Raw genomic sequence first — 19,097 nt, 5'->3', positions numbered from 1 at the left:
CCTGAACATGATATCTCAGGACTGCCTCAATAGAATTTCATCAAATTTGGCACAAACATCCACTTGGACTCAATGAACTGATTAGAATTCAGTGATCAAAGGTGTTTTTGGCCATAATTCAAGAATCAATATGCTAATTATGACACCATTTCACAAACATGTTAATAGAATAAAATGATGAAGAGATGACATTATATATCCAAAAGGTCAAAGGTCAGCATCTTGAATCCCACTCACCTGACATGTCTCTACAGTGGACTTATGGCATCATGTTTAATGACATACAGCTTTAAAAACAAAACAAAAAAAAACAGATTAGCTTTAACAGAAAGTTCTTTCATGTTCAAGTTCTTTTCAAGCATGTTTGAGATTTTAATCCTGACATCAGAACCGTTTTTAAAACTGTTTTTCTTCAGTTTGTTTTACTTTGACACTTGTATCAAATTTGTATTTCAACATTTTGGAAAATACGCTTATTTCACACTGTATCTGACAATAATTATGTAGCTGGAGCCAGGACACGGTCAACTTAGAGTCTAAGTGTAAAATTGACCTGATGTAGTTTTAAGGGGGAGGTTACATGTTGAACTATTTCTTGGCCTTGCGTGGGGACTGTGGGAGTCTTAGCTGGTTTCCTGAAAACCTACACCATGACAACTCAAGGGAACCACTGTGCTTAGTCAGGAAATATTCTCGCACATAACCCCCTTAAAACCACAACTTGTCATTTTTACACTTTGGTGTTTGTGTAGATTAACATGGCTAAGACTTATATTTTTATAATAACAATGTATTAAATGACAAGGTGAACAATGTGGCCACTTATAGTGATGAACCGACTGAAGATTATCACCTGATTATCATCTGCAGCTCACCTTGGTTTAAGAGAGCTCTATGGTGAGTTTCAGCTCTTTGTTCAGCTGTCTGGCACAAAACTTAACTGTTGCTGTTCACTCTCACAGCTCATAAGTATATCTCCCAAAATACAAACCTACTCATTTAACCCTTTAAAACCTGGGCAAATTGGCCTGATTTCTTTCAAAAACAAAATCCCTGAACAAACAAAAAACAAAACAAAACAAAGGGGAAAGAGTAAAAAATCAAATAAAAGGAATAAAACAAGTAAATGACCTGAGAAACTGCTTAAAAACCATAATAATTCTGTAAAATAATTCAAAATATGTGAATGTGATAATTATAAATATAAAGTTTCCAGGACCTTCTCCATAGCTTTTTATTGAAATAATTTTCTAAATCTACATTTGTTTTTAGAAATATGCAGGACATTTCTTTCCAAGTTGCTCTTTGCCTTTTTCCCCCTTTTTTGAGAAATTGCACAAATTTGGAGCTCAAAGGTTTAAATACATGTGAAAGGCATCTGAAAGCAGCACAAGAAAAGTGATGACACTCTAGGTTTCAAAGGGTTAAAGTTATTTGAGTATATTCACAATGCGAGCATTCAGGCATTGAGTACACTGTTAAAAGAAAGTATTTGTTTTCACTTATAAAATTAGTGACCCCGCTGCCTTAACATTTTAAGTTGAATGAATCTGACAAGACAAGTTGAGGTAATTTTCTTTTCTTCTGTCTTCTCAAATACAGTCAAAGTAAATTTCTAAGGCACGCCGAACACTAACTTTTTCAGTTAAAACAAATACTTTCTTCATACAATGTCCATGGGTATGTAGGAGTGCACACTATATTGCCTGTGTAGACTCTGCAGGACATAAAAAAGTGTGTACAGTAATCCTTCAAAACAATGTCCACTGGAAAAGAGCAGCCCACCTGAAAACCACAAACAGACGTACATTGTTGCACTCACTAAAGCTGAAGAGTAATCTAGTCTTTCCTGCAGTACTTACCTTCACAGTACAGTGTAAACCATGCCTTCTGTGTCTCCACAGTGTTCAGTGCCATGTGGGCTGGGTCAAAGGTCACGAGAGGTCCGCTGTGTCAGCAACGTGGGCGACTTTGTTCCTGACGAGGAGTGCAACATGAATCTGCGGCCCATCGATGTAGAGAACTGTGACATGGGACCCTGTGCCAAGAGCTGGTTCTATACTGAATGGGGCAACAGGGTAGGTGTTAGAGTCAATGGGAGACAGATTAACTGTTATTCATTTTAACAACAGTGGTAGTTATTGTATGCATCTGTTTCTATGCATCCATCAGCTGTTTGGAAATGCAGATGATATATTGATGTTTTAATATAGATTCTGATGGTGACAAAAGGAAGCAACAGAAGATTAACCTTCACTGAGTAGAGTGATTTATGAGTAGGAGTTCAAGAGTCAGAGCCATAGTTGAGAACATGATTGTAAAACTAGTGTTTACTTCACAGTGCTCAGCTGAATGTGGGATGGGTGTACGAACCCGAGGAGTCCTCTGCCTGACCAACCAAATCAGCAGCCTTCCTCTGGAGGGGTGCGGCAACGAACGTCCCGCAGACTCTCAGGTCTGCAACAATGGCCTCTGTGAGAATCGCATCGAGTGGTTCACAGGCCCCTGGAGCCAGGTATGATGATGACAGAGGGACACCCTGGACTCAAGGGGAAGTTATCTGGAGTAGCTCAATAAATAGGATATTACAATGATCTTGACATGTTTCCTGTCTCAGGTTTTTCAGCATGTAATTGAATCCATATGATCTTTGCTGTTGTATGTGACCCAGTGCACTGCAGAGTGTGGTCCAGGCAGCCAGCAGAGGTCAGTAGTGTGTCTGATAAGGTCAGATGAAGGATTCTCCGTCATGCCGCCCTATGAGTGTTCCTCTCTGGATCGACCCCTCAGTCAGCAGAGCTGCAACCTTAAGACCTGTGGAGCAAAGTGGTACCACACTGACTGGAGTGCTGTGAGTAAGATATGAACTCCCTCTCTCCTTCTACTACTTTGATTCCCGAAGGCAAGACATTTATTCCCTACTACTCTTATTAATTGATTTACAGCCAAGGCTGATAATCGGGGTAATTCCCATCAAAGAAATCACTCAAATTTATCCAAATTGGATATATTTTAGAATAAATTGAGCTTAGATACACCAAAGGTGAGTTAATCACAGTTAATCTGATTCATACTGTGAATCTTTGTTCTGTCAGAGCAGGATATAGCAAAGGGTAGTAGTTTTAGGGTCTCCTTGACATCTGTTGTCCATTATTTTCATAGCCATCATACTCTGGTGAATGGTAATACAACCTTTTTATTCATTTAAACTCTCTAAAAATAAAAAAAGTATTTTTTCTTTAACATCAAATATTTTTCATTAAGTCAGCATCATTTAGACCTAATAAATAATACGGAACTATTAACCTGCATCACCAGGACTGTGTTGGTTGAATAGATTTGATCGATGGTGGCCAAACACCTCACCAGCTCTCATCAGGTTGTGATTCAGATGTTTCTAAACTATGATTGGTGCAACAAAGCATATAACCATTTCCTTTTTTCAACTGAGCCCTGCCCAGTTTAAACCACTGAGAAGAGCAAAGAAAATTAAGAACATCTCTTGTGAAATATCTAAAACCAACTTTATAATACTGTGTTTGAGTCTGATCTCCTCACTTTGTTTTTCTCTCATGCCCCTGTGGTGAATGAAAATACTCCAATCCATCTCTGATCCATCTTGAAAAGTTCTTTACGAACTGAAGTCATTGGGGGCCAATTATCCATGCGAGAGTCCATTGATGTATACAGTAATTTTCTTGCTGAACACGAGAGCTGTTGGTGTACTGCTGCCTCAGTCAGCTACGTTTTTGATGTTATTGTGTAACTTTGGTAAATCTGAGCGAATCCTTTAAAATAGACAAGCAGCTCCAGTGTTCAGCAAAGTAAAATTACAGTTCTTGTCAAGGAACTTTGGCTTTGAAGGGAACATAGAGTTGGGTATATGTTTGGAGAGTACTGAGCATAAGTATGGATAAATGAGAAATGGACTGTACTACACGAGTTGCATGAGAGTTTGTAAACGATTTTTTGATATAGTTTTGCTGTTGTTACACAGACCCCTATGACTTCAGTACATCAATAATTTTCTTAGGTGTTTGATTATTTGTTCACTGATAAGGCAAATGAAAAAAAAAAAGGAATTCTATGTAACAGGGTGACTAATACCAATACAAATGGTCTTTTTGGGTTGGGGTGAAGTGCTCCTTTAAGCTGATATGATGGAATGTTACAGACATTCAGCAGCGTCTGAAATTAACCTTTTGGCTGAAGATTAATTTAAAAAATGTACCTGCCATAAAATATACAGCTAGTTGAAATATTTAAGAAACACTGGGCCTCGTGCAGGAACATTTTCAGATTCTTGCGTTAAACCAGGAACGGTTCATTCAGGAAAATGTTAGCAAAGAGTAAAAACTTTCACACTCGTTGGAAATGAGCTAACACATTTATCTGTCAGTAAGGTGTATTTAGTAGATCAGTAGTAGATCAAATGTAGGGTAGAGTTTCTTTAACCTGGCTCTTACCCCTGCCTTTTCAGTGTTCAAAAACATGTGAGGGAGGTTATCGTGTGCGGGAAGTGCGCTGCCTGTCTGACGACATGCTGTCCAGCGAGGGCTGCGACGAGCAGCTAAGACCAGCAGAGAGGGAGGACTGCAACCCAGAGCCCTGCATACCTACTATAGGTCAGTCATCCTCTAACATGGTATCTGGAATATGACTGAGTTCTCCTAATGGTTTTAGCATCCAGGAACACATGGGTCATTATTATGACAGTAATGTCCAGCTGGTATTAGAAGTAGATGAGTAACTTTCTGTTCCATCTCTGAATGCTTAAAATGGAAACTGCACTTTGAGTAAGGCATTGAACGCAGCATTTGGGAGCTGTTAATGTTGGTAACTCTCCCATCCTCCTGCTAAACTGTACCCAGGATCAATTTTCATGTGTTCTTAATCAGCTCTTAAATACAGATCGTATATAAGCTCAACTCTTCTTTTTGTTTCAGATGAGAACTGCAGAGACAAATACTTTAACTGCAACGTGGTGGTCCAGGCTCGCCTCTGCGTGTATGATTACTACAAAATGACGTGTTGTGCCTCGTGTTCACGAGTGGCCCACAGACATTCGATTCATCAGGGCCATAGTTAGCACTCTCTTCCAGGGTCCCTCAACTCCAATGTTGGGCCAGACTCATTACCTGCTGCAGGCACTCTGTTCCTGGGGCCAGCAAGGGGAGTGAACCAGCTGGACCTTGGCTTAAATGGACACTTGTTTTGACTGCCAAGGATGGAAACTGTAGAAAAAGCATTTCTGTTGGTTCACGTGGAGGCAGCTGGTGGGAAAGAGGAATACCTAAGAATAGTGGAGGACAGGGATCCACTCACTGGACAAACAGAGCCCTGGAGGGGTGACAGAGATCAGTAGCAAACTGAGGAAGCTACAAAACACTTTATGGATTTAAACCACCAAGTCTGATGTAACGAATCCATCTATTTTTGTTTCAAGCCAAGCAGCTGTCTTTTATCATCATCTGGCTGTTGTGGATTACATGATATGAAGAGGAGAGCACAGGTAAACTGTTTAAGGCAGACTCTATATAGAAAGTATATGTGCTCATATGGTTTATTACACTTCAATGCTCAGATTTATGGCATTATGTCATATGAAGTCCAGTCTCTCACCTATTATCAACTATTTACCACCCACTTTGTTGACCAAAGACATGTAACCTCAATTCTCTGGCACAGATGAGGTTTTTCTGATTGCCTAAGCAGTGGCAAACCACCTTTCTTCCTTTCTGCACAACCATGAGGTGTAAATGCAGCCTGTGTAATACATGTGTATATATTTATGTATGACAAAATGAATGATAACAGTCATTTTTAATGGTTCTCAGACAGTCCTCCCAGCAACTGAAGAGAAAAGGGCCCTCTCTTTATTTATTCGAGTGGCTCCCCAAGGAGGTTCCTGGTTTATCGGCCACCGGTGGCCCCTTTTTGGCTGTGGGGTTGCCTCTCCACCAATCACAGCCTCTGAACTGAATGTAGGCATTCCACAGCCTGCTGGATGGTAGAAGCAGATGGTCAAAAAAAAGCCCAACATATTTTTTGGAGAGGTGAAACAAACTGCATATATGTTTTTTTTTTCTGTGGGAGATGATCATTCCACATTTGTGCAATTCCTGATAATTCGCTGATCATTAAATTATCCTTGCATTATTATTATCATTATTTGATTGTAAAAATAAATCATGACAGTATTAACTATCAATCTGGCATATATGCAGTTTAAACTAATAGTACATCCTTATTTATGAGCTAACCTTTCCTGCCAAATCCACTTTTTTCAGTTTCATATACAATCTGCACACAGTGCCTCTCAAGTTTTCAATTATTTTTGTATTATATGTTATCCTTTCCCTCCATGCATCTTACCTCTGATCTATAAGTACTGTATCTGTGTAAGGTTTTTAAGTATGCGATTAATTTGATCTATAAGGGTGAAAACACATCCTGAATGCCAGCATGATGGTATGATTCAATCAAACAATCAAACAGAGTGGAACTAAAATACAGCAATTTTTCAGTATTCAACTAATGAAACACCTGTTTTTGCCATATTTTACATTTCTAATGTTCAGGAGTACAAGAACTGTTGTTGAGATTTTCTGAAATAAATGAAATTACTAATTATTTGTACACTTTACAGCAGACTTCACTGTGTGATTTCTGAGTTGATTGATTTTTGTATCAGAGGACCAGAATAAAGTCTCTGATTTAAGTCATCCATCTAGAGGAAAAAGGTCCTATTACAGCAAAAAGATGTACAGAGATACACCTCTCGTAATAATATGCACTGCTCTATCCTGAGCACAGTCTGTTTGAAAATTGTCTTCTGTCAAAGGACATGATCTTTTGTGGGCCAATGTACTGATTTGGAATTGGGTCATTTTTATTTCATAGCATAGTATGTCATCCAAAACATGCCAAAAAAGTCATAGTAAAGTCATTATTTAAATATATGCCAAAAAAGAAGTCAGAGTATAGCATGGTGTCCACAATCATGGAAAAAAGACATACAATAGCACGGCATCCAAAATCATCAAAAACCAACATACAATAGCATTGCGTCCAAAATCATGAAAAATACAACATTGTGGTGGAGCCGCAGGTCTCTTCTTTAAGAGTCTGCGTCTCCCCTTTACTCAGATACTAAATAATCAAACGCCACTTCAGTCCTGCGAGAGTGTGGCTTATTAGAGAGCTAAGGTGTCTTTTCTTTTTTGAGTGATGCATACTCAACAGTGTTTACTTTTCAGTTGACCAGACCAGGAGAAAAACCCTCTACCACTCGGTCCGTTCCCTCTGGGGGGTCCAGGGCACCTCTGGTACTACCTCTGGTACTACCTCTGGTACTGCCTCTGGTACTACCCTCCCTTTTATATTTGTGAGTTTATTTACTTTTGGTCAAAACCAGGCAGCGAACAGAAAGTTCACTTTGTCCAGAAACCTGTTTCCTTTCTGTCTTGTTTTATCCTTAAGCCACTAATCAATATTTTAGAAGAATGAAAAGCAAACACCAAAGGATGGTAAAAAAGTTCAAAACTGCTCGAAGCAGGCTTTATTCAAGGATAAAAATGTCAAAGCATTAAGCAAAGACAACAGTTACCTCACTCCCTTTTACAGGAGCTACATATACTGTCTAACACAATGTCTAGGCAAGAGAAGGCAAAAAGCACACAGTGATTTGTTGTTCCTCTTCTATCTGGAGATCCGTTACGTCATCCCTCCACTCTCTGCACTCTCCTCTCCTCAATGGCTAGGCCTGGGTTGGCATGTTCAAGTAGAAACCTCCTCCTCCTGCTTGGGGTGGCGTGTTCGAGTAGAAACTTCCTCCTCGTGCTAGGGAATTTCCAATCCTCTGCATGTGGTTTCCTGTTAATGGTTGCTAAAACGGCTGCTGCTGCTGATTCATGAACATGTCAAACATGCTAATGAGCCAGGGTGCGGCCTTGCATCTTTATGAAGGGGTTCATCTCCCTCATGGGGAATGAGCTGCTGGGTTATGATCTGTGTGCTTGTTTCCATACCTGGCTGATCTCCCAACACTCATACAATAGTATGGGGTCCATGTTCATGCAAAAACGATATTCTGTACCATGTGGTTTGCAGCAGTTTATTGTTCATGACATATTTTGATATTTTTCGCTGTATGGCATTTTCAGTCATTTTTTCATGGTGTTTTTGGCCACTTTGCAACATTCTATGTTATGACGTGTCAGCACGCTATTTTATGTGGTTTCCAGCTGGTTTTTGGACACATCATATTTTGACATTTTTCCGACATACTGTATTATGACATTTTGGGACCGTTTTTCAGCATGCTGAATTCTGATGTTTTTTGCTGTTTTTTGCAACATCTTATGCTATGGTGTGTCTCTGTACGCTATTTTAGGCGGTTTTCAGCTGTTTTTCGGTCATGTCATTTGATGATATTTTTCTATACTATGGCATTGCATTTTCTGTCATTTTTTGGACATCATAATTTATGGTGTTTTTGGCCATTTTTGCAACATTCTATGCTATGGTGTGTCTTGGCATGCTATTTTATGCTGTTTACAGCTGTTTTTTGGACATGTCATATTTTGACATTTTTAGCTATACGGTAGCCTTGCCTTTTCGGTTATTTTTTCAGCATGCTATATCATGGTGATTTTGCCAGTTTTTTAAAACATACTATGCTATGGCGTGTCTGGGCACGCTATTTTATGCTTTCTTCAGCTGTTTTGAGGACATATTATGATTTGACATTTTTTGCCATACTATAGCCTTGACTTTTTGGTCATTTTTTGAAATGCGTTAGTATGGTGTTTTTGGCTGTTTCTGCAACATTCTATGACATGGTGTGTCTTGGAACACTATTTTATGCTGTTTTGAGGTGTTTTCAGCTGTTTTTTGGGACATGTTCTATTTTGACATTTTTAGCCATACTAGAGCCTTGCTTTTTCGGTCATTTTTTTTAGACATGCATTATTATGGTATTTTTGGCTGTTTTTGCAACATTCTATGCTATGCCATGTCTTGGCACACTATTTTATACTGTTTTGGGGTGTTTTCAGCTGTTTTTGAGACATGCCATATTTTGAATATTTTAACCACACTATAGCCTTGCCTTGTGGGTCATGTTTTCGACATGCATTATCATGTTGTTTATGGCTGTTTTTGCAACATACATCGATATGGCGTGTCTCGGCACGCTATTTTATGCTGTTTTGAGGTGTTTTCAGCTGTTTTTGGGACATGTCATATGTTACGGCCACACACACACACACAACAAGGCTCAGAGAGTACACACATAAAAGAAAGCCACACAGATTCAAGGAACAAAACGACCAGTGGTTGTCAAAAATGTTATATTTTGACATTTTTAGCCATACTAAAGCCTTGCCTTTTTGATCATTTCTCCACATGCAAAATTACTGTGTTTTGGGCCGTTTTTGTAGCATTCTATGCTATGGCGTTTCTCGGCATGCTATGTAATGCATTTTTGAAGTGTGTTTAACTGTTTTGGGGACATGTCGTATATTGATAATTTTAGCCATACTATAGCCTTGCCTTTTCGGTCATTTGACATGAATTTTTGTGGTGTTTTCGACTGCTTTTGCAACATTCTATGCTATGGCATGCCTTGGCATGCTATTTATGTTATTTAGGTGTTTTTAGCTGTTTATCGGAGGTGTCATATTTTGACATTTTTAGCCTTTTTAGCCATTTCTAGCCTTTAGCCTTTTGGGTCATTTTTTCGACATGTATTATTATGATGTTTTTGGCTTTTTTTTGCAACATACTATTCTATGGTGTGTCTTGGTACGCTAATTTGTGCTGTTTTGAGGTGTTTTCAGCTGTTTTTGGGACATGCCATATTTTGACAACTTTAGCCATACTATAGCTTTGCCTTTTTGGTCATGTTTTCGCCATGCATTATTATGGAATTTCTGACCAGTCTCGCAACACTCTATGCTATAGCGTGTTTCGGCATGCTATTTAATGCTGTTTTCAGCTAAATTGGGGACATGTCATATTTTGACATCTTTAGCCATACTATATCCTTGCCTTTTTGTTATTTTATGTATTATTGTGTTACTTTTGGCTGTTTTTGCAATATTCTGTGCAATGGCATGTCTCAGCTCTCTATTTAATGTTGTTTTGAGTAGCTTTTAGCTGTTTTGGGACATATCATATTTTGACATTTTGAGCCATGCTGTAGCCTTGCCTTTTGGGTCATTTTCTCGACCTGCATTATTATTATTTTATACCATTTGTGCAACAATCTATGCTATGGCATGTTTTGGCACACTATTTTATGTGTTTTTGAGGTGTTTTCAGCTGTTTCAGGGACATGTCATATATTGACATCTTTAGCCATACTTGCCTTTTCTTTCATTTTTTCGACATGCATTATTATGGTATTTTTCTCTTTTCTAGGCTATGGCATGTCTCTGCATGCTATTTTATGTTGTTTTGAGGTGTTTTTAGCTGTTCTTAGGAGGTGTGATTTTTTGACATTTTAAACCATACTATAGCCTCGCCTTTTCGGTCATTATGCATTAATGCATTATTTTTTTGCATTTTGACCATTTTTGCAACATTCTATGCTATGGTGTGTTTCGGCACGCTATTTTGTGTGTTTTTATAGGTGTTTTCAGCTATTTTAGGGACATGTCATATTTTGAAATCCGTAGCCATACTATAGCCTTGCCTTTTCGGTCATGTTTTCGACATGCATTATCATGTTGTTTTTGGCCGTTTTTCAACATTCTATGCTATGGCATGTCCAGGCACACTATTTTATGTTGTTTTGAGGTGTTTTTAGCTGTTTTCGGGACATGTCATATTTTGACATTTTTTAATCCGACTATAACCTTGCCTTTTGGGTCATTTTCTCAGCGTACATTATAATGGCATTTTCTACCATTTTTGGAACATTCTATGCTATGGCGTGTTTCGGCACGCGATTTTATGCATTTTTGAGGTGTTTTTAGCTGTTTTTGGGACATGTCATATTTTGACATTTTTAGCCATACTATAGCCTTGCCTTTTCGGTCATTTGTTCGACATGCGTTATTATGGTAATTTTGGCCGTTTTTGCAACATTCTTTGCTATGGTGTGTCTCTGCACAATAGTTTTTGCTGTTTTGGGGTGTTTTTAGCTGTTTTTTCAGAGGTGTCATATTTTGACATTTTTAGCCATACTATAGTCTTGCCTTTTGGGTCATTTTTTCGACATGCATTTGTTTTTGTTGTTTTTGGCCGTTTTTTCAAAATTCTGTGCTATGGCATGTCTCTGCATTCTATTTTCTTTTGTTTTAGGTGTTTTCATCTGTTTTTGGAACATGTCATATTTTGACATTTTTTAATCCGACTATAGCCTTGCCTTTTGGGTCCTTTTTCGACATGCATTTGTTTTTGTTGTTTTTGGCCGTTTTTTCAAAATTCTATGCTATGGCATGTCTCTGCATACTATTTTCTTTTGTTTTAGGTGTTTTCATCTGTTTTTGGAGCATGTCATATTTTGACATTTTTTAATCCGACTATAGCCTTGCCTTTTGGGTCCTTTTTCGACATGCATTATTATGGTAATTTTGACCATTTTTGCAACATTCTATGCTATGACGTGTTTCGGAACACTATTTTATGCAGTTTTGAGGTGATTTCAGCTGCTTTTGCGACAGGTCATATTTTGACATCTTTAGCCATACTATAGCCTTACCTTTTGGGTCATTTTCTCAGTGTACATTATAATGGTATTTTCTACCAATTTTGGAACATTCTATGCTATGGCATGTCTCGGTATGCTATTCTATGTTATGTTGAGGTGTTTTTAGCTGTTTTTTCAGAGGTGTCATATTTTGACATTTTTAGCCTTACTATAGCCTTGGCTTTTTGGTCATGTTTTCAACATGCCTTATCATGTTGTTTTTGGCCGTTTTTCAACATTCTATACTATGGCGTGTTTCGGCACGCTATTTTATGCATTTTTTGAGGTGTTTTCAGCTGTTTTTGGGACATTTCATGTTTTCACATCTTTAGACATACTATAGCCTTGCCTTTTCGGTCATTTTTTCGACATGCATTATTATGGTAATTTTGGCTGTTTTTGCAATATTCTTTGCTATGGTGTGTCTCTGCACAATAGTTTTTGCTGTTTTGGGGTGTTTTTTTTCTAAATTCTATGCTATGGCATGTCTGGGCGCAGTTTTCATGCTGTTTTCAGCTTTTTTTGGACATGTGATATTTTGACATTTTTTGCCTTACCTTTTGGGTCATTTTTTCGACATGTGTTATTATGGATTTTTTTTTACCATTTTTGCAACATTCTATTCTATGGCGTGTTTCGGCATGCTATTTTATGCATTTTTGAGGTGCTATCAGCTGTTTTTGGGACATGTCATATTTTGACATCTTAAGCCATACTATTGCCTTGCCTTTTTGGTCATTTCTCAACGTACATTATTTTGTTGTTTTTGGCTGTTTCTGCAACATTCTATGCTATGGCATGTCTCGGTACGCTATTCTATGTTGTGTTGAGGTGTTTTTAGCTGTTTTTGGGACATGTCATATTTGACATTTTAAGTCATACTATGGCCTTGCCTTTTGGGTCATGTTTTCGACATGCATTTTTTGTTGTTGTTTTTGGTCGTTTTTGCAAAATTCTATGCTATGGCATGTCTCTGCATGCTGTTGTATTTTGTTTTTAGGTGTTTTCAGCTGCTTTTGGGACATGTCATATTTTTCCTTTTTTCACCATACTACAGTATTGCATGTTTGGTTATTTTTTTGACAAGCTATATTATGATGTTTATGGAGGTTTTTTGTTTTTTTTTTAAATTTTTGACATGCCACGCTATGACGTGTCTCAACTTGCAATAGTATATGGTTTTCGGCATTTATTTGGACATGCCATATTTTGTCATTTTTCGACAAACTATGATATTTTCAGTCATGTTCTTTTTATCTCTTGTGCAGCTGAATATCAGTGGGTTGGGTTATTGATCTGTTGGTCAATTTGTCGTCGTTGGGTCTAGGTGGAGGGCAGGTTGAGCCACTAGGAGGTAAATTGTAATTATGTTAAAGTAAAACTGGACATTTTTACCTCATATACTCCTATATCAAAGCAAGCCAAATTCAAGACCTATTTAAGGTTTTATTTAAAGATAAAGATTGCAATGTTGAGCACCAAGTATCCTAGCAAGTCCCATTTCCAAACCAGAGCCAAATCAATCCTGTTCAATGTTGCATGGGGTTCGGGTATGGTTCCTGTGGAGTGGCACAACAGGGGTGGTTCCCATTTTCAAAAAAGGGGACCAGAGGGTGTGCCCTAATTATTGTGGTATCACACTACTCAGCTTCCCAGGGAAGGTCTACTCCAGGGTGCTAGAAAGGAGGTTCTGATAGATTGTCAAACTTCAGATTCAGGATGAACTGTGCGGGTTCCGTCCTGGTCGTCTTCATGTACTTTGTGGATTTGGAGAAGGCTTATGACCGCATTCCTCCAGGAGTCCTGTGGGGGATACTGTGGGAATGCAGGGTGCAGGGGTCGCTTCTGCGAGCCATTCTGTCCCTGTATAACCAAAGTGAGAGCTGTGTCCGCATACATGTTATATCTAAATAATCACAATATTAATATTTTTTATCATTATCGTAAAAACATCATACCATTATGTGTCGTCCAAAGTAACATAAAAAAGTCATATGACAGTATGTTGTCAAACGTAGCATGAAAAGAGTCATAGTATAGTATGTCTTCCAAAATAGCATAAAAAAGTCATACTATATTATGTCGTCCAAAATAGCAAAAAAAGTCAATATCATCCAAGGTATGAAATAATGTCATACTGTAGTATGTCATCCAAAATATGCCAAAAATGTCATGCTACACTATGCTGTCCAAAATATGACAAAAAAGTCGTAGTGTAGTGTCATGTCAAGGAAATTATGTTAAGTTGTTTTTTGTCTTGTGCCTATGTTGTCTTGTGATTTCCTGTTTTATTTTGAAATCCTAACTCTCCTCTCGTTTCAGGTCACCTACTTCCTCCCTTTGTGTGTTTTCCAGCCAGTGTAATTGTCGCCCCGCCCTGATTGTCTCCACCTGTTTCCCTTTACCTTGTGTCTATATAGTCTGCGTCTCCCTTTGTCCTGTGCCAGTTAGTTTTGTCTTGTCTGCCAGTCAACCAGTGCCTTATTTATGCCCAAGTCAAGTTTTTGGTCTTCCTCACCTTTTTGCATTGTTCAGGTTTGAAAACCTATTTTCATTTGATACTTTGCTGAACTCTAGTTTTTTCATGCACCTCATTTGAGTGATTTTTTGTTGATACTTTGTTTCCTCTTCTGAGAGATTTTTGTTGTTACTTTTCCACTTCAGAGTGATTTTGATTTTTTTGTTTCTGCCTTTGTAAAGACTTTACTGCTGCCTTTATAAATAAAGTGTTTTTTGACTTTTGATACCTGGTGTCGTGCATTTGGGTTCAATTCCAGTTCCGTCTTGTCAGTGTAGTATGTCGTCCACTACAGTGGGTATGGAAAGTATTCAGACCCCCTTAAATTTTTCACTCTTTGTTATATTGCAGCCATTTGCTAAAATCATTTAAGTTCATTTTTTCCTCATTAATGTACACACAGCACTCCATATTGACAGAAAAACACAGAGTTGTTGCCTCCTTGCAGATCCTCTCCAGTTCTGTCAGGTTGGATGGTGAACGTTGGTGGACAGCCATTTTCAGGTTTCTCCAGAGATGCTCAATTGGGTTTAAGTCAGGACTCTGGCTGATTCATTCAAGAACAGTCACGGAGTTGTTGTGAAGCCAATCCTTTGTTATTTTAGCTGTGTGCTTAGGGTCATTGTCCTGTTGGAAGGTGAACCTTCGGCCCAGTCTGAGGTCCTGAGCACTCTGGAGAAGGTTTTCGTCCAGGATATCCCTGTACTTGGCCACATTCATCTTTCCTTCGATTGCAACCAGTCGTCCTGTCCCTGCAGCTGAAAAACACCCCCACACAAGTTCATTTCTTTTCCTCATGAATGTACACACAGCACTCCATATTGACAGAAAAACACAGAATTGTTGACATTTTTGCAGATTTATTAAAAAAGAAACACTGAAATATCACATGGTCATAAGTATCCAGACCCTTTGCTGTGACACTCATATATTTAACTCAGGTGCTGAACATTTCCTCTGATCATCCTTGAGATGGTTCTACACCTTCACTGGAGTCCAGCTGTGTTTTATTATACTGATTGGACTTGATTAGGAAAGCCACACACCTGTCTATATAAGACCTTACAGCTCACAGTGCATGTCAGAGCAAATGAGAAGACAGAATTGTGGCAAGGCACAGATCTGGCCAAGGTCACAAAAAAATTTCTGCTGCATTTAAGGTTCCTAAGAGCACAGTGGCCTCCATAATCCTTAAATGGAAGACGTTTGGGTGGCTCGACAGAAGCCTCTCCTCAGTGCAAGACACACAAAAGCCCGCATGGAGTTTGCTAAAAAACACCTGAAGGACTCCAAGATAGTGAGAAAAAAGATTCTCTGGTCTGATGAGACCAAGATAGAACTTTTTGGCCGTAATTCTAAGCGGTATGTGTGGAGAACACCAGGCGCTGCTCATCACCTGTCCAACACAGTCCCAACAGTGAAGCATGGTGGTGGCAGCATCATGCTGTGGGGGTGTTTTTCAGCTGCAGGGACAGGACGACTGGTTGCAATCGAAGGAAAGATGAATGCGGCCAAGTACAGGGATATCCTGGACAAAAACCTTCTCGAGAGTGCTCAGGACCTCAGACTGGGCCGAAGGTTCACCTTCCAACAAAACAATGACCCTAAGCACACAGCTAAAATAACAAAGGATTGGCTTCACAACAACTCTGTGACTGTTCTTGAATGACTCAGCCAGAGCCCTGACTTAAACCCAATTGAGCATCTCTGGAGAGACCTGAAAATGGCTGTCCACCAACGTTCACCATCCAACCTGACAGAACTGGAGAGGATTTGCAAGGAGGCAACAATTCTGTGTTTTTCTGTCAATATGGGGTGCTGTGTGTACATTAATGAGGAAAAAAATGAACTTAAATGATTTTAGCAAATGGCTGCAATATAACAAAGAGTGAAAAATTTAAGGGGGTCTGAATACTTTCCGTACCCACTGTATATGCCAAAAAGGTCATTTTATAGTATGTTGTCTAAAATAGCCAAAAAAGTCAATATCATCCAAGGTATGAAATAATGTCATACTGTAGTATGTCATCCAAAATATGCAAAAATGTCATGCTACACTATGCTGTCCAAAATATGACAAAAAAGTCGTAGTGTAGTGTCATGTCAAGGAAATTATGTTAAGTTGTGAAAAAAAAAGTTATAGTATGTCGTCCAAAACATGACAAAAAAGTCTTTGTGTAGTGTATCGTCCAAATTATGAAAAATAAGTCAAAGAACAGTGGGTAGTCCAAATATGACAAAGAATGTCATAGTATAGAATGTTGGTCCAAATATGATCCAAAAGTAATTGTCATAAAAAATATGGCAAAAAAATCATACTATAATATGTTGTCTGTGTTGTACTATGATATATAGTCTATATGGCTTACTATACAATGACATTTTTACGGCTCTTTTTATTACATACTATACGGCATAATACTGCTCATTGTGTAGATGGGTGTGTATATATATTTCTGTATTTATAAGGGTACTTGCCAAATTTTATATATTTTTATTACGTTTTAGGTATGCTATTGTGTATAATTTACATATTTTATATGTATTATGTGTGTATTATATTCTTATTATAATGTTAGAGAAGCCACCTTGCACACTGTATTAAATTACCTTTTATATTAAATATGGTTATCATTTGTAAATTATGAATGTGTATTGACATTGTTTTCATCATAGCTTTATACAACTTCAAAAGTACTCCACTTTTTCAAAGTTTTATGTATTTTTCTTAACTTTATCTTTTGAATAGTAACCCATTTATAGTGACTCTATTTTGACCAGTAGTAATCAGATAAAACACCAATTAGCTGAGGTACTTTCATTGCCCTTTTCCTAACTTCATGCCTTTTTAAGAATTCATTTAGGACTCATTCTTTAATCATCACACATTCAAGTACAGCAAACATTTAGCATGTTTCCTAGTTCCTCTCACACAGTTAACAGAATATGTGTGTATACACTTTGTTAATGAAGAGACAACTATTATTGGGAGCGTCATTTAAGTACTTCTACTACAACTGGGCCAAATAGTTACTGACTCAATAAGCACTAAACTCTTGAAATCTTTTGTCACCTTTGTAAGAATATGTATATAATTATAATATCTTTCAAATTCTAGTCTTTGTTTGTAGAAATTTTTTTTTAAAAAATCAGCGAGAATTGGTGTACTCTGTTGCTTAGCAGCATACTTTTTGTTTCCTGCCACCTGCCCTTTTTTTGTACTACCACATGATGGTGCTGTAGTAATAACATAAAAATCCTATATGCTTAAAATGCATATGACATATTGAAATGCAACAAGCATTTCTGTGGTTGAGTGAGTCCCATATCTCATGTAGTTAAATTCATTTCCAGCATTTTAGATGATAAAACATTTTGAGAGAAACAATGAGACTACATACATAACAGTTGCTATGCAATCTTTTGACATATCCTTCCTGCTGTTTTTCCTTTCTTATTAGCTTTCATCCTCTTGGTTTCCCATATCACAATCTTAACATCAAAACAGGAGGGACATGGTGTTCATAAAGGCTTGAAAAAGTCAGTCAGAGAGCCCTCAAGCACTTGCTGATTTTCTGTTTAGATTGGACACTTCTAAAAAATTGTCATAATAGAAAAACTGTGTGACGATAAAATATTGCTTTGAAGTTAGAGCTTATTGGTCAAAGGCTATCTGTGGTAACTGCTGGCCTCAGAGCTACTGGGAGAAGTTAAAATCAATAGCATTTAAACAAGTTTACAGCCATAGAGGGTCCTGACATCTTGAATCCTTTGGGCAAGTTTTAAACTCAATAAACTGTGTGATACTTCCATAATCTTGGTGTTTAATTTCATGCTATCTACGATTCTTTTGTTTCTTTTTTTTCATATTTACTATGATGAAAATTTGAAACATATCAAAGTGAGCAAGCAATTTAAAACCTGAAAACAGTGTCTGGAGAGTGTAACAAGCATAGGGACTTTCTTACTGAAGTTAAAACCATCAGTAAGACGAGGAAGACAATGCCTTTTGTTTGCAGTAAGTCTCTGTAGCTGGCAGAAGTGATAATCATTTCTCATTGAAGAATGACAGTGGCCTCTGGTGGCCAATACTTGTAAATGTGTCTTTTATATTTAAGTCCTCTTACTCATTTTTTTGTAGCCTTTGTTTTTTACTTTACCACCCCTGTTTTGTTACAACTCAAGATATCTGTAAAATTTTAACAATGTAGACATAGTTGTACAAACACAAAGCACAATGCCAACCTTGGCTGCTGCAACTGCCATAAAGGCGAGGGGAAATTATAGATTTTGCCATTTCAGCTTTTGCAATATCATCATTCCCTGTAACTGTTAAACAGGGCAGTGTTCAAGAAAAGTGCTTAGCACAGTTTAATTCAATGCCCCATTTAAACCAAAATTGTTACTCATTCCCGTACCTCTTCTCCTTCACGCACATATTTTTTCAGGTAAAGGTATCCACCTCTTAAATGTTCAGCTGTTCTTGTATTGCATTATCAGTTCTTACAAAACCAGTGCTGAGTTTATCAATATTTAAGTTCACTACAGCTCAACTGTGCTATTGATTCAATTTGAGAATACCAGACAAATACCAAAATGCAGCACTTTAACAATACATTTTGAATTAACGTGTTCAAAGACTTTGAAATACAACACATTACTAATTTCTACATTGTCCAGAAAACATTCTGAGTGGAATTCCTGAATGGATTCAGTTTTATTTCACACATATGATGAAAAAATTATGTTTCTGAATTTAGTCTTCCTCTGAGAGGCCGATGGGGTCTTTACATCAAAGATTTTGATGTTCTACCTCTTTTAATAATATACTGTACAAGTTGATTTAAAGCTCCTTCATTTTTAGTCAGGAATTTTTCTCCT

The 19,097-nt window shown here is 37.8% G+C and overlaps 1 protein-coding gene across 1 annotated transcript in view; it reads left to right on the top strand.

Moving 5' to 3' along the window:
- thsd4 (thrombospondin type 1 domain containing 4) overlaps positions 1-6,646 on the top strand; it is a 52,199-nt gene extending 45,553 nt beyond the window's left edge. The window contains exons 14-18 of the mRNA XM_088080571.1: positions 1,905-2,078; positions 2,342-2,515; positions 2,672-2,851; positions 4,481-4,625; positions 4,947-6,646. Of these exons, the coding sequence (XP_087936697.1) occupies positions 1,905-2,078; positions 2,342-2,515; positions 2,672-2,851; positions 4,481-4,625; positions 4,947-5,089 (816 nt within the window). The 3' untranslated portion in view covers positions 5,090-6,646. The remainder of the gene's footprint in view (positions 1-1,904; positions 2,079-2,341; positions 2,516-2,671; positions 2,852-4,480; positions 4,626-4,946) is intronic.
- The last annotated feature ends 12,451 nt before the right edge of the window (positions 6,647-19,097 follow it).

The sequence above is a fragment of the Plectropomus leopardus genome, chromosome 1 (genome assembly GCF_026936395.1).
Source record: "Plectropomus leopardus strain MGB_pleo_1.0 chromosome 1, ASM2693639v1, whole genome shotgun sequence".
Lineage (NCBI taxonomy): Eukaryota > Metazoa > Chordata > Actinopteri > Perciformes > Serranidae > Plectropomus > Plectropomus leopardus.
This window is presented reverse-complemented; position numbering and strand designations above follow the sequence as displayed.